At 44.5% G+C, this 14,100-nt stretch overlaps 1 protein-coding gene across 2 annotated transcripts in view; it reads left to right on the top strand.

Moving 5' to 3' along the window:
* KIZ (kizuna centrosomal protein) overlaps positions 1–13,474 on the top strand; it is a 145,159-nt gene extending 131,685 nt beyond the window's left edge. For both annotated transcript variants that reach the window (XM_086701562.1, XM_086701561.1), the window contains 3 exons: positions 591–687; positions 10,900–10,943; positions 13,325–13,474. In XM_086701562.1, the coding sequence (XP_086557688.1) occupies positions 591–687; positions 10,900–10,943; positions 13,325–13,428 (245 nt within the window). In that variant the 3' untranslated portion in view covers positions 13,429–13,474. The remainder of the gene's footprint in view (positions 1–590; positions 688–10,899; positions 10,944–13,324) is intronic.
* Positions 13,475–14,100: the final 626 nt, after the last annotated feature.

Here is a 14,100-nt window from a genome sequence, read left to right as displayed (position 1 = left end):
GGGCATGGTCTGGTTCCCCTGCTCCAGAGAAAATGTGGATTGTCATCTTCCCCATCAACCTTTTCAGGCTGATTAAAGAGTGGCCTTGAGGGCTTTCAGTGGAGTTTCATTCTTCTCCGCAAGATGGAAGAGAGAGGATTTGGCAGAGGGGTATCTGTCATCCTGGGATGTCAGTGATTTCTGAGACCTGGTTCCCAGCACCCATCATTTTGGTGATTTCTCACTGCCCATGTGTTACAACAAGGTAAATTATCAGCATTTAGTGTCATAGGAGAGACCCATATGCGCAGACATGTGACTTGGTCATTTAAAATTTAGGTCTTTGAATGATTTTGTTTTTTCATTTTCGTGGCTTCTGCATGTCACAGGAAGCCCCTCCACCCACCCACATGCACACACACTTCCTTTCAGTATTCTGCCAACATGTTGTTCCTTGCCTCAGAAGCTCCTTTGCCTTCTGTGGCTTGGACAGCATCTTCCCCCGTCGACGTTTGTTTCACCAAAGTTATTGTGAGGCTGCTTCTTCATTCAGTGCATTTCTCTGCTGCGTGGCGGCCAGCACTCACTCTCCACGTTTGTGCTTATCACAGGTTTGAACATTGGCAGCGGTATACTCAAGACAAAGACAACTAACAAAATCGCCTCGGAGGCTAGTTTTTCATCGAGCGAAGGAAGTCCTTTGTCAAGGTAAAGTCGTGAAAGCCTTTCTGAACAGCGGTCACAAGATGAGAACTGTCACTCCGTAATGAATGCAACTCTGGCTGCATATTATTTTGTTGTGTGACTTGAGGGAAGGTTATGGTTTGGGTGTTTGTTTATCTAAAATAACAGTTGAAACTCCAGTCTACCTTTGAAAATATTTGTGCCAGAGAGCCAAGTATTGTTTTGCAGCTGTTGTTTCGTTGGTTTAAGACTCAATTGACACCTCAGTGAACCACAAATTAGCGTCTACAGCTGCTCGCAGTAGGGCTGCTTAGAGACCACACAATGGAGGGTGTCGGAAAAGGGCAGAGAGAAAACATCGGGCCTTAACAGAAATAAAGTGGCCCGTTTCTGCTTTCTGAGACGGCTGATATATATACTGGCAATTGCTGGGTATTTGTTTTTGTATTCCTCTTTTTCACCAGGCATTTGGGCAAGATTATTCTTCCCTTTTCTGATACTTCCTTGCTTATTGTCCATAAAGAACAAGATGTATCCAACATTTGCTGAACCCCAGCACCTCTTATAAGTTTTTCAAGCAACGTAAGTGTGTTGGTGAGTTGTGTGCTGGATTTGTCATCGACATAAAATACTAGCCATGCGATGGCATTGGGTCGGAAAAAATGTATAGATGGGAATCAAAGCAATTGTCTGAGGAAATACCTGCCTTTTAGGCTTTGGCTGCATATTGTTTAAAACTGCACAAATTTCCTTTTCTAATAACATTTCTCATTAAAAAGGTGTCTTTTAGATGCTTACATTACATTAGAATTAACTTGCCCTGACAAAATTTTAAAACAGAAACTTTACATTTCTAACATCATATCCAGTATCCCATAATATAAAGCGATTTGATCCGGAAATGTAGTATTTTTTAAATGAAAAAAAAATCCTATTTTCACTTATATTTTGAAAAACATTACACTATTTTTAGGACTGGAATATCTTAAAATGAGATGGATTTTCTAAAATTAGGTTGTTGCTTTTAGAAACCCGACAAGTTCAGTTTTAGAAAACTACTCATGTAGTTACCAAAAATTAGCATGTTTAATACCTGGGTTTTCATCCTTGGTTTTGAAAGAAGTGGGAGGAAATGAATTATGGGACAGGAAGAATGTTCAAGTGTTATATATTTTTGATTATCCTGTAAATTCAAGTTCTAGGTCTTTTAAAGGATATTTTAAAAGACAGTAAGTTCTACAGGTAGGTGTCAGCCCTCACTTACCATCTGGCTCACTAACACATCCTGTAGTTGTTAAAAGATCGTTGGAAATGGTCATCTCCATTATATTTTAGAGGCATTAAAAAACCCAATTCTTCTTGAACTTGTCTTTATATGTATATACTCTTCAGGCAATGTTAAAATACATTCAGAAAGCAGCTAGACCCAAAGAATGTTTTCTCGGCCTGGTAATTTCATGTCTTGTGTATATATTTCACTAAACTAAATTCAAACTTTCTTCCCCATCCATTTTGAGGCAGGGACCTTGTGTTACTATTGCTCCTGCATGAAATTAATTTTCTAAATAAATCACGAGTAATCTCATAACCCTCTTTAAGAAAAAAAAAAAAAAAGGTCTTCAAGAAACATTTGGTTCTAGACACTTGATAATAATCCAGTGATGAAAAAGGTCTGGGCATTGAGTGTGTGGGTTTGGCGTGCTGTTTGTTACGGTTTAGTTCTTTTGCTGGGTTTGGTGTTGTTAATACACCACCCTGGGCTTTGGAGAGCTCTGGTTTTGCTGTTTGTGCCTGGATTCACTGAAATTTCTTAGAGGCTTACATTTAAGGATCCCACTTACTGCAGTCACTCCTCGTGCTTTATTGCTTTTACAAGTGGTCTCGAAACCCAGTACTTGAGAATAAACATAACAGTGCAGTGCTGCTGTAGCACTTTTAAAAATTCTTCTTTGCTCTATTTTGTCAGTGAGCTGATGAGCAACCTCAGAAAAAAAAAAGACCCTGCTGGACCTAAAAAAAAAAAAAAAAAAATGGCTTCTTCTGATGTCCTAGAGACAATAATTATGATGTGCTAGTTAAGCCCAAACTACAGCTGAGGGATTTTACTTTAAAGCAGCGGCTTGGGTGCAAAAATGCATTTATAGCTCTTTGTCTGCACCTCATTATGTGTGGGCCTGATTCATTAAGTAATTGGTTTGCAGTTGTTTACATGAGTATTAAGGCCTTCTTTTCAGCCGCCTTTGAGAGATACATTGTGCAAATGTTGCCTGTGATGAATGCAGAATGAGGGCCAGAGGGTCCGTCCTATTGGCTAAACAGTGCACTCTGTTGAAAAGCCAGAGAAAGGGATTGGGTGCTGCTTTGCATAGCAATGACTTTCTTAATAAGCGTTACAGATTAATACACACCAGCTATAAAAGATGCAAAGAGATACTCTTAGCACATTTATCCATGCTCATTTCATTGTGATGGTGGTGGGATCCGGGTGCTTTCATATTCCGTTTTTCCGAGCAGCAGCTTCAGTGCATGAGCCGTAATAGAATCCGATGTTTATTGTATTATAAATCACGGGCAAGTAGGCAGATCGGCAACAGTTTATTATTAAAGATTCTTTCAGTGTAAATCTTTTTCTACCATTGTATTTGCTTCAGCAAAATCATTTTGTGGTTGAGTGGGGATGAAAGGCATAATGTACGAAGGAGTGAGTCCTAATAGGAAGCCGTTCTCCAAGTAAAGACCACTTGTTCCCTTTTGTTCAGGGGTGCATGCCAGAGCTTCCTCTCCTCTGCAAACATTGTCTCGCTTTACCTTCCCCAGGAAGCGGTTTTCACGCTCCCGGATCCATTTATTCAATGGAGAGTATATTTTAACAGCCTGCCATGTAACTTCAGTTTACCGTCTGGATCGAGATAACATTTTACCGAAGAAAAGGATGTGTGCTTGCAACATAATTGCCTGGGGGAAAGGTAGCAGAAGTCACCCAGCCATGGCACCCTGGCAGGGCCGCTGTGGGTGGCATTTTGTGTCCACCCTGCAACCGCCAGAGTGGCCAGCGGAGGGCGCCTGGCCGCAGCTGATGCCGTGTCTCTCTCCTTGCCTGGTCACTGGGCCATTTTCCTTTGGGAGAATACAAAGATTGCACGGAATCAATACCAGTGAAATAAAAATCAGGTATTCCTGGAAGTCCTTTAGGTTTTATTAAAGCACCCGTTCTCTGTCTCTGGTTTAGCAAATCTGCAATCGCCTTAAATCCTACTGAATAAGCAGCTGCCTAAATATCCTACGTGTTCTCCTCATAGACCCACCTACTTTATTTTTTTCTACACAGAGCATGAAAGAACAGTAACTTGCTAGATTAGCCGAAGGGAAAGAGTTAGCAAATTGACCCCAGGCAGCTTAAAAAAAAAAAAAAAAAAAAAAAAAAAAAAAAAAAAAGGCTTCTGCTGCAGGGTCCCTGGCTAACCATCAGGGGGCGCTCGGACTTTGTCAAATTAAAACTGTCTCAGCCTTTGGTCAGCCCTTAAAATTAGAATTTACAGAGATTTGTTGGCATACTCATGGGGTTCTTCCTTCCTGAATAATTTTATGCCTTCTATTTTTCAGAAATATATGTCTCTTGAGCAAAATTGTAGCTGAAGATGCTGTTTGAGACATTTTAATACCGATTTTAGCTAGCAGTCAAAATCATTAAAAATTACAGAATTTGGAGTCTAGAGACTACATCTTCTCATTAGTTAATATTTTCAGTCTTATATAGTAAGACCCTAGAACAGGAAGGACACTTCCCACTAGTAGCCCCCCCCCCCCTCGTGGTCTCCCATCCCATAGACCCCTGCTCTTGGCAGGACCCTCAGAGTCTCATTGCCAGACTCCACTGACATGACCTCAAGGTCACAATAACTTGGGTAGTTTGTTGACAGGCTGTGGATACTTATTTCCTTCAACACAGTATTGACCATGAGGTTGAGAATCATTGTGTTACTAATATTAGGACATCCCCCAGGTCTGCTGTTTTCCAGATTCCTCCTCCCACAGGGCCAAGAATGAGTGTCTGAAATCCTAGCCTGACTGTTGCACCTCTGCTGCTGTGAGTCTCTCAAGGGCTTCTGTTACCCATCCCCCCTCAAGCACTGCATGGCCTACAGTCTGCAGCGCCTTCCAGCCTGCTCCCCCATGTCCCTGTGCCCACTTGACAGCCTCATGTCATGCCCTCATACAACCAGCTATGTCATGAGCCCCAGCTTCTATTCCTGCTCTTTTGCTGGAATGCTTCTGCCCCACACTTTCACCTGGATGATGCCTACTAGATTGTCAGGGCTTAACTATTAACCTTCTAAAAGTCTCCTAAGCAAAGGATCTGGTCATACAAGACGCCCCTCCTGTGGCCCCATGGCTATTTCTACCATCATCTGTAGCATAGGGATTGTAGCCATTTGCAGGTACCCTCACTGTGAGCTCCTCACTGGGGGCTTGGAGGGCTTTTCTGATTACCAGTGCTCAATAACGGTTGGACTTGCTGAGTAAGTGAACCTCTGTGTATAGCTCCACTGTTCACTCAAGCATTTGTCTTAGATGCCCTCACCTCTGGGTGGCATCACGTACCCAAGCTGCAGGAAATCATGCATTCCACAAAGGTCTCTGCATGAGTGTATAGGAGAGGGAGGGCATACACACATTTCCCAAGGGAGACTCCTGCAGTCAACCTCGATTGCACCCTCTCCAATCGTGCACCCTGCATTTGGCTTCCAGGAAGCACACTGGGCATGAACCCTCATACAGTGCATTACTGGGGTCCTCACCTAACTGCTGTCCTGTCTATTGGTAAAAGGATATCTGGCTCTTGGCCCTGAACTTGACATGGGCTCTTGGTATGTGCTAGGGGCCTGGACGTTACCCCCTAATTCTGCTGCTGTCAGTTCTCAGCTTACCCCACAGTTGCCCTTTTTGGCTTGTGTCACAGTTATTTTGGTATCTGTCTCCCCACTGGAGCATGAGAGGCCCAAATACAGAGATCAAATGGGTATTGTTTGTTGCTGTGGGCCCAGCATAGAGCTGATGTGTAGTGTGACCTATGAGACAGTGAATGAGTAAGGGAATGGATGAATGAACAAACCATTGCTCTGCCGACCTGCTTGTGCAAGACCTAGCAGTGGCCATTTCCCTGTGTCCTCCCCGTCCCAAGTGCTCCTGCCCATCAGGCTCCTTAAGGAGTAGACTTCATGCATCTCAGGCCTGTTTCCTTTCTCTCTGTCCCCACATTTTCCCTTTCCTTGGCCACTGTGCCAGAGTACTTGTCACCTTCACTTAGAACCCATGACTGTGCCATCACCAAACCAAGCACATGGCTTTGTGCACCCGAATGCTGTGACAGTGAGCAGCACCACTCCCCCACACCTGCCGTAGCCAGGCTGTCAAGCAGGATTCTCTCTAAACTTACCAGAACACTGCAACGAAGGCCTACTTCCCCATTTTGCAGACAGAAAACGGGTGCTCAGAGAGGTAGGGAGCTTGCCCAGGGCCACACAGGGAGCAGAGTAGAGCATCAAGGGAGTAGAGGCTGTCTGGCCCCAGAGCTGACACTGTCTCCCATCAGCAGTCCTGCACTGGGAAAGGGACCGGCTGCCCCAACCCAGGTTCTCTCCACCCTGCTGTTTGATCACATCTCACGAGGTGAGACAGGTGTTTGCATTTGGGAAGCATCCATGTGCTGGGGGGCTCTGTCCTCGTCTGCCCCCACTCCCATCTGACAGTTCTGTGTGTCTTGAAGCACAGCCTTCACAGCCTCTCTGGGCCCCACCACCCATACAGTGAAAGCGCTGGATAATCTATAAGTGCTCTGCTATAATTTAATAATGGGTTTCTTAGAAGCTCATAGGTTTTCCACTTCTCATTTTGTCTCTACTTGCCAGTTCCACAAAGCAAAACTTCATGCTTACAGTAGGCCTTGCCATCTAATTTTGTATTTATGTTGACTGTGTTGACTAAGTATTCCTAGCTACATTAGCCTTTTGCTCATATAACATGAATAGTTGACACACATAATTTCAGTGATACCTTGTTTCACCACGATTGCGGATTGTGCACGTGGGTGCCAGGTGCTGCTCTTCGGATAAAAACTGTTAAGGCCCTGACCAACCTTTACTTCTTAAGTTTAGCAAGGATGAGAACAAAAGTGACTTTGATTAGAGTTGTCCTAATCTGGTTTATCAATAGCAGGGGAATTCATAAACAATTACTGAAAAGCATCAAAAAATGAGATGGCTTGATGGGTAGACAGAGGGAAGATATGTGATAAAGCCAATATAGCAAAAGGTAATTAAGCATCCCCTTCATGGGTATGTGGTATTCATTGCACAGCTATGGGGAAAAAAATACCTAACCTGCTGGGAAATTCTGCGGAGGTCATTGTCCCATTATGATGAGACCAGCAGAACATGGTCACATTTTAATTTAATCCATTGTCTGTGGTGTTTTACCTGAAAATGGTTTGTTTTGAAGTAGGACCTCCAATCTAATTGTAACCTTCTGGGGAAAAAAAATCAAGTCTGCCATCTTGGATTTTAAGAGTTACCCATGAAAGACGATGCAGGGGACAGGCAGACCCTTTGGTGTGCTGTAAGTATGGCAGTGTCACCTGTTCAACTGGCTCGGTGCACTGTGGCCCCAGGGCCAAGTTTTGGCCTCTGCCTGGTTTTGTACACCTTCAAGCTAAGAGTGGGTTTTACATTTTTGGGGGGCAAGGGGAAGCAAAGAAGAGGGAGAAGGTGAATCTTAAGCAGGCTCCACACTCAGCATGGAACCCAACACAGGGCTCGATCTCACAACCATGAGATCATGACCTGGACTGAAATCAAAGGTCAGACGCTTAACCAACTGAGCCACCCAGGTTTTTACATTTTTAAATGGTTGGAGGAAATCCAAAGAAGAATGATGTTGCATGACACCTGACCTGGAAGTTCTATGAAATTCAAATTTTTGTGCCTATAAGTGAGGTTGAATTACAATACAGCCCCACCTATCGTGTTCATGGCTTGTTTCCATGCTACAGCCACAAAGGTGAGTTGTCCTACAACCATATAGCCCACAACAGCTGAACCATTTACCCTCTGGCTCTTTACAGCAAACCTTTGCCAACCTCTGTTTTACAAGATGAAAATGTTACTTTCATGCTCTTAGGGAAGACGAAGCAGTCAGGCTCCAAGTATGTGTGACCCAATCCCATGGCCTATAAGACTAACTCTTCCATTTCTTATACTTTGCCAGAGTGAATGTGTTCCTCGTCTTATTTATTATAGTAGCTCAACAAGTTGACTATATCCAGTATTCCAGGGAAAGTTCCCCCACTATGCCCGTTGGCCTTGTCTTAGCTTTACACATTAGGTGTGACTCAGAAAGAACCGTTGACCCTAAGAATTGCATGTGACTCTAGGTCAGCTTTGAATTGGGGTGTCACATTGGTGGGCAGAGCTGGCTTCCCAAAGGGAAACATAATTGCCCCTAGTGCATGGGGATGGAGTAGGAGACACCTGGAAGCAGCGTCCACCTTTCTCAGTGGGTGACCTACATGCATTTAGTTCTGCAGATTTCTTGCACGATTCCGGTAAGAAACTTAACCTGATTCTGAAGTCACGGAAGTAGAAACATGAAAGTCAAATAATGTGCCAGCAACTAGGTCGAGTGTCTTTAAGCAGGGCCCTGCTCTTGGTGAGCTTCATCTTTTCATTCTGCACATAATCACCAAGCACAAAGCCCTGGGTTACCCAGGGAGCTGAAGCAGGTGCCATCGCTTCCCTCACAGAGCTCATAGTCTATAGCAGAAGTGATCACACATGCATTAGTTACACAAATGAGTGTAAAACAGCAACTTGGGTGAGGAATCAGTGGTGGGTGGGGGAGCAGTAGGGGAAGTGAGGCTGTAGTAGAAGGATCCAACCAAGTCTGGGGATCAGCCTTTGAGGTGCTGTTCAGGATTTAGGGAGTTCATCAAAAAACAATGGGAAGGCTTTAAGGAGCTTTAGCAAGGAAGTGGAGTGAGAAGTTCATTCTTGCTGCTGAGTGGAAGATGGACTGTAGGGGACAGGGTGTGTGTGGCATCACCAGTTAGGGGCTGTTACAAAGGTCCAGGCAAGAGATGCTGGTGTAGTTGGCCAGGTTGTGGCAGTGTGGAGGGAAGAGCAAGGATTGAATTGTAATACAGCCCCGTCTGTTGATTTACACATCGGAGCTGACTGGGTGCAGGAGGGCCTAGGAGTGGAAAGGGTTGGGGAGGGAGCAGAGGATCCGAGTGCCCTTGACTGAAACAGGAGGGACCTGGCCTGGCAGGGGAAGAGAATCACAGTGGGGAGATTGTGAATTTGGTCATGGATGAGCACCCACAAGGTGCTTGGGAGGTGGCCAAGTAGAACTAGCACATGAGCACAGGCCATGTTTCTGGAGCTCAGAGAAGTGGCTGGGGCCACGGGGATCTGGCCCATGTTTATCTGTCATTGTGCCCTTGCTCTTAACAAGGGCTCCCTGCTACTACATCCCACTGCATCCCCCCACCCCTTTACTGGCCTGTGCAATCCTCTCTGGCTTTCAAAGCAGAGTCCAGGAGATGCCCTGCTTCCTCAGGGGTCCTGCAGCCACCTATCACCCACTCTTTGCTCCCTGTTCTCCCAGCCCTCAGTGCTCTATCCCTCTCCCCACTGTGGCTCTTATTACCTGGACTACAGCTGGAGACTCTCTGGCCCCCACCAGCACTGTTCTAACCCACCTCTGCCTCCAGCATCTAGACTAGTCCTCATGAAATGAGAGGTAGGTAAATAGTAAACATACAGCCCACAGTTGCATTGTGTGTGTGTGTGTGTGTGTGTGTGTGTGTGTGTGTGTGTGTACACTAGTACTTTATGAAAGATGGATTCATATGGTCAGTGGCCACCTTACCTGCAGCCTCCATGACTGATGGTTAGTGCTGGGCCCTTTCATAGGACCATCCACTCTTCATGGAGAAACAGCTGTGGGCCACTAGTTGGTCATGACAGATAATGAAACAGGCACCAAGTTTAAAGGAAGCATTTACAGATATTGAGCCTAGAAAATTATACCTAAATGGAGCTTATTTTACAGAAAAAAAAAAAAAAAAACAAGTATGGCAGCTATGGAAAACAGCAAATTTTTAAGCCATAGGTTAGCCAGACTTGACACAAAGGAGGGAGAAGATAAGTTCACAGGGTTTCCTATGTTAAGAGGACCAGGGTTCTGGCCATGAGCAGTGACCATACACATTGGGGTCTGTCTTTTCTTGACATTCTTCTCCTCTAAGAGACTGGAATCTGTTTTAATGCAATAATATATAAATGTAAATCCCAGCAAATACCTTGGCAAGAACAGGTTGCTAGGTATTAGATGCCATAGACACTAGCATCTTTGTGTATGTGATACCCAGAAACCTACACCTCGGTGTCCAGGATACTTACGTTTTTCTGTCTTAAGTTAGTGTTTTTAATTAAGCAGACTGAGAGTTTATCTTGGACTCCCTTGTCAAGCCGTTAAGGATTGGTATCACTGGCTTGATGGAGATGAGGATCTTATCTTCCCCGCCAGCTTCTCCTTGTATTCTATCTTGGATTCTCTACTTCGGGTATTTCACTTTTAGCTTGTCTAAAAGTGCCAAAGCTTTGCCTGGACATGTTTTGGGAAGGCTGTTGAAGGAAGTGGATCCTCTACCTCACCGCCCAGGTGCTCATTGTCCTGCACTGCAAGGGATGCCTGCAGGGCACACTATGACCCGGTGTCTGCAGGGCCAGCAGAGAATGCACTCAGGGATACTGGTGATGCTGTCGCAATAGGGACCCACCCACCAAAGCATCAGCAAGTAACTCTGGCCACCGAGGTCCTGACATTTTCTTCTTCTTTTTTTAAAGTGTTCTATTTATTTATTTTGAGAGAGAGAGCAGGGAAGGAGCAGAGGAAGAATCCCAAGCAGGCTCCATGCTGTCAGCACAGCCCCAATGCGGGGCTCTATCCCACGAACCGAGAGATCATGACCTGAGCCGAGATCACAAGTCAGAAGCTCAACTGACTGAGCCCCCCAGGCGCCGCCTGACATTTTCTTCTTGCTCTTAAGACTCAGGGAGAACGTGTAAAATTTCTGGCCTTTCAGTGCAGTACTTCTTTGCTAATGTGCTCATTGTAAAAATATCAGTCTGATTGTCATTTTTTTTGCAAGACTCAGGCTATTTCTTTATTTTTCAGGCATGAAAATGAAAAGAAACTAACTACCAATTTAGAGTCTAAAGGTAAGAGAAATCACTGGAGGCTAGATTTTCATCTTGTGTTTTAACCCAGAGTTGTTTTGTGACGTGTTTCTTGTTTCCTGCACCCTCCTGTAAGGACTGTGAAGCATGTGTGCGATCACTGGGTGCCCTGTGGTTCTCCCCAGGGTGATTATGGTCTCTGAGGGTGATTGGAGGGCTATCGAGGAACCATTCTTCAGTGACAGGGCTATGAGCTGACAACATATGGGGTGCCATGGGCCACGGTGGCATAGCATTCTAACTTGCAAGTATGAATTTGCAGGGTATCCCAGCCTCCACATCCAATTGATTGACAACACTGGTATATTCTACCTGTGAAATGGTTTTTGACTCTGTCCCCATCCTCATGGCTAATGCCCTGAGAGTACCTACTGCTCATGACATGACAGGGCTCTTACAGTAGACACTAACTGGTTTCCTCCCATCTGGCCCCTCTCCCACTCCCCACCTGGCCACCAGCATCTAAAATCTCATGTAAACTTCTTACCTTCCTGGTTAAAAATTGCTAATGCCTCCTGCTACGTGCAGGAATAGAGTCCACAACTTTCTCCCTTTGTGGTCTGGCCACATCCCTACTTTCCAGCTCAGTCCCTACCAAGATCTTGTCCTCTGTGGATCTATTCACAGTCAGCTTTTTCCAAATATAGATGTACCTCAGAGATACTGCAGGTTCGGTTCCAGACCACTGTAATAAAGCCAAATAAATTTTTTGGTTTCTCAGTGCCTGTAAAAGTTGTGTTTACACTGTACTGTAGTCTCTTAAGTGTACAACAGCATTCATTATGTCTAAAATAATGTTAATTAACATTAAATTAACTTAAAATACTTTAAAAATAATTAAAAAACACCTTATTGATAAAAGATGCTAGCCATCATCTGAGCTTTCAGTGAGTCATAATTACTGATCACAGATCACTGTAGGAAATATAATAATGGAAATAATAATAATTGGAATAATGAGAGAAGTACCAAAATGTGACACAGAGACACAAGGTGAACAAATGCTGTTGAAAAAACGGCATCAATAGATTTGCCTTGTGTAGGGTTGCCATAGACCTTCAGTTATAAAAAAACACAGTCTCTGCAAAGCACAAGAAAATGGGGTATGCCTGTATACCACGCTTGTACTTCTGTGCCTTTGCTCATGCTGTTCCCCCTTTTCTTTAGCACCATGAGCTCCTATTCGTCTTTCAACCCCACCTTCCATGCTAACACTGTGGTATATCCTATGCAGAGCTTGGGCTTGCTCTATTCCTGTCTGCTTAGACCCCCGTCCCAGTAGGTTGTGGTCAAGAGCGTGGGTATAAGTCCAACAACCTGGGTGGGACTCCTGGCTTCAACACCCGCTAATTCTGTGATTGGGGCCAGTTACTTAACCTCTCTCAGCCCATTTGCTCAGTAAATGGAGACATTAACACTTACCTTCCCAGGTTGGTACAAGGATGAAATGGGGTTGTGTATAAGAAGTCATCACAGAATGGCAGGTAGTGAGTGCCGTGGAGATAGTGGTGGTCATGGAGATTGTCCGTATAGCAGACCGTGTCCCACCACATCCTGTCCGACCACGCTGGAGATCACAGTGCAGTTCGCGGGCATGCTGTGGCCTTCCACCACAAGCAGCTGTGCATCTGCCTAAGGGCTTTCTCTGGCTGCAGGCGCATGCCCAGCCCCAATGGGGCAGCCCAGAGTACCCGGGAGTTGATGCCCTGGTTGAGAATGAGAATAACCTTCAACCAATGAGAAATGGAAGTTGGTCAATAAATAACCCCACTGCCTTACTCTTTGTTGGGACAATTTGAGGAGAGTTCTGAGTTTCTCAGAGAGTGCCCTGCAGGCCTGAGCCGCCTTGTCCACTGTCAGCCCCCCTCATTAACACACCCTCTGCTGGCTTCCTCTCTTCCTGTGTCACTATTCCAGGCCCTCCCATCGTTCCCAGGATCACCTCCCAAGTAAACCATGTGCACCCAAGGCCTCCTATTCTTCCACCATGTCTTCCTTGTGAAGTATAGAAGGGGATCAAAGTGCAAGAGCAGCTAAGCTGAGGTGGTCTCAGGCCTGGTGAAATACCTGGCTAACCCTGCTTCTGTGTTAATCCTGATTTAAATCCCCATCCTGCAGTAAAGAGCTGAGCACAACAAAAGGGGAAGGAAATATTCTACAGTGTTTCCATAGAACACACTGAGATGTGCAAATTTGTGCAGTATGGACATGCATCCAGATGCACCTGGTCAGGTTCAGCCCTCAGTGCCCCTAGTAGGCCTTTTGCAGGCCAGTGCTTTCAGTTTACTGGAACCAGTCTACTGATGAAGCCAAGCTTATCAGAGTGGAGAGATGTTAAATACCTGTCTGTTTTTCTCTTCCAGCCTTTTGGGATGAATCCGACGACAGTAACTCAGAAATTGAAGCTGCTTTACGCCCTAGAAACCATAACACATCTGCCGATGACTTTGGTGGTTTTTATGACTAATAAGCAGTAACAACCATTGGAAATAAAGTCATTAAATAACCTAAAACCCTGTGTTTGTATGTGATGTCCTAAACAAACATGTCTTTTAAAGCTTCCTAATTGTTTAATAGGAGCACTTGGGACCATATTGCTACTGGAGTGAAATTCCATGGCATAAACATAAACTAGCATATTCATTTGAAGTGTTATCAAAAAACAAAGTGATATGCAATGCCCATTGAAATGTAAGTTGCTTTCTTTGTAGAAATTGACAAGCTGGTCCTAAAATTCAGATGGAAATCCAAGGGACCCAGAATAGCTAAAACAACCTTGAAAAAGGAAACAAAGTTGGAGTACTCACACTTCCCAATTTTGAAACTTACTTAAAAGCTGAAATAAACAAACAAACAAAAGCTGTAGTAATTGAGACTGTATGGGACTGGCATAGACATACAGATCAGTGAAATATCAATTTATATATAATCTAGAACTGATAATCCAGAAATAAATCCTCATGTGTATGGTCACTTAATTTTTGACAAAGGTGCCAAGCCATTCAATGGGGAAGGAATGATCTTTTCAACAAATGGTGCTGGGACAACTGAAGAGCCAAAGAACTGCAGATGAATGAAGTTAGATCCCTACCTCACACTGTATACAAAATTAACTCAAAATGCATCAAGGACCTAAGTG

Source organism: Puma concolor, chromosome A3 (genome assembly GCF_028749965.1).
Source record: "Puma concolor isolate L17-30 chromosome A3, mPumCon1.1.hap2, whole genome shotgun sequence".
NCBI lineage: Eukaryota > Metazoa > Chordata > Mammalia > Carnivora > Felidae > Puma > Puma concolor.
This window is presented reverse-complemented; position numbering and strand designations above follow the sequence as displayed.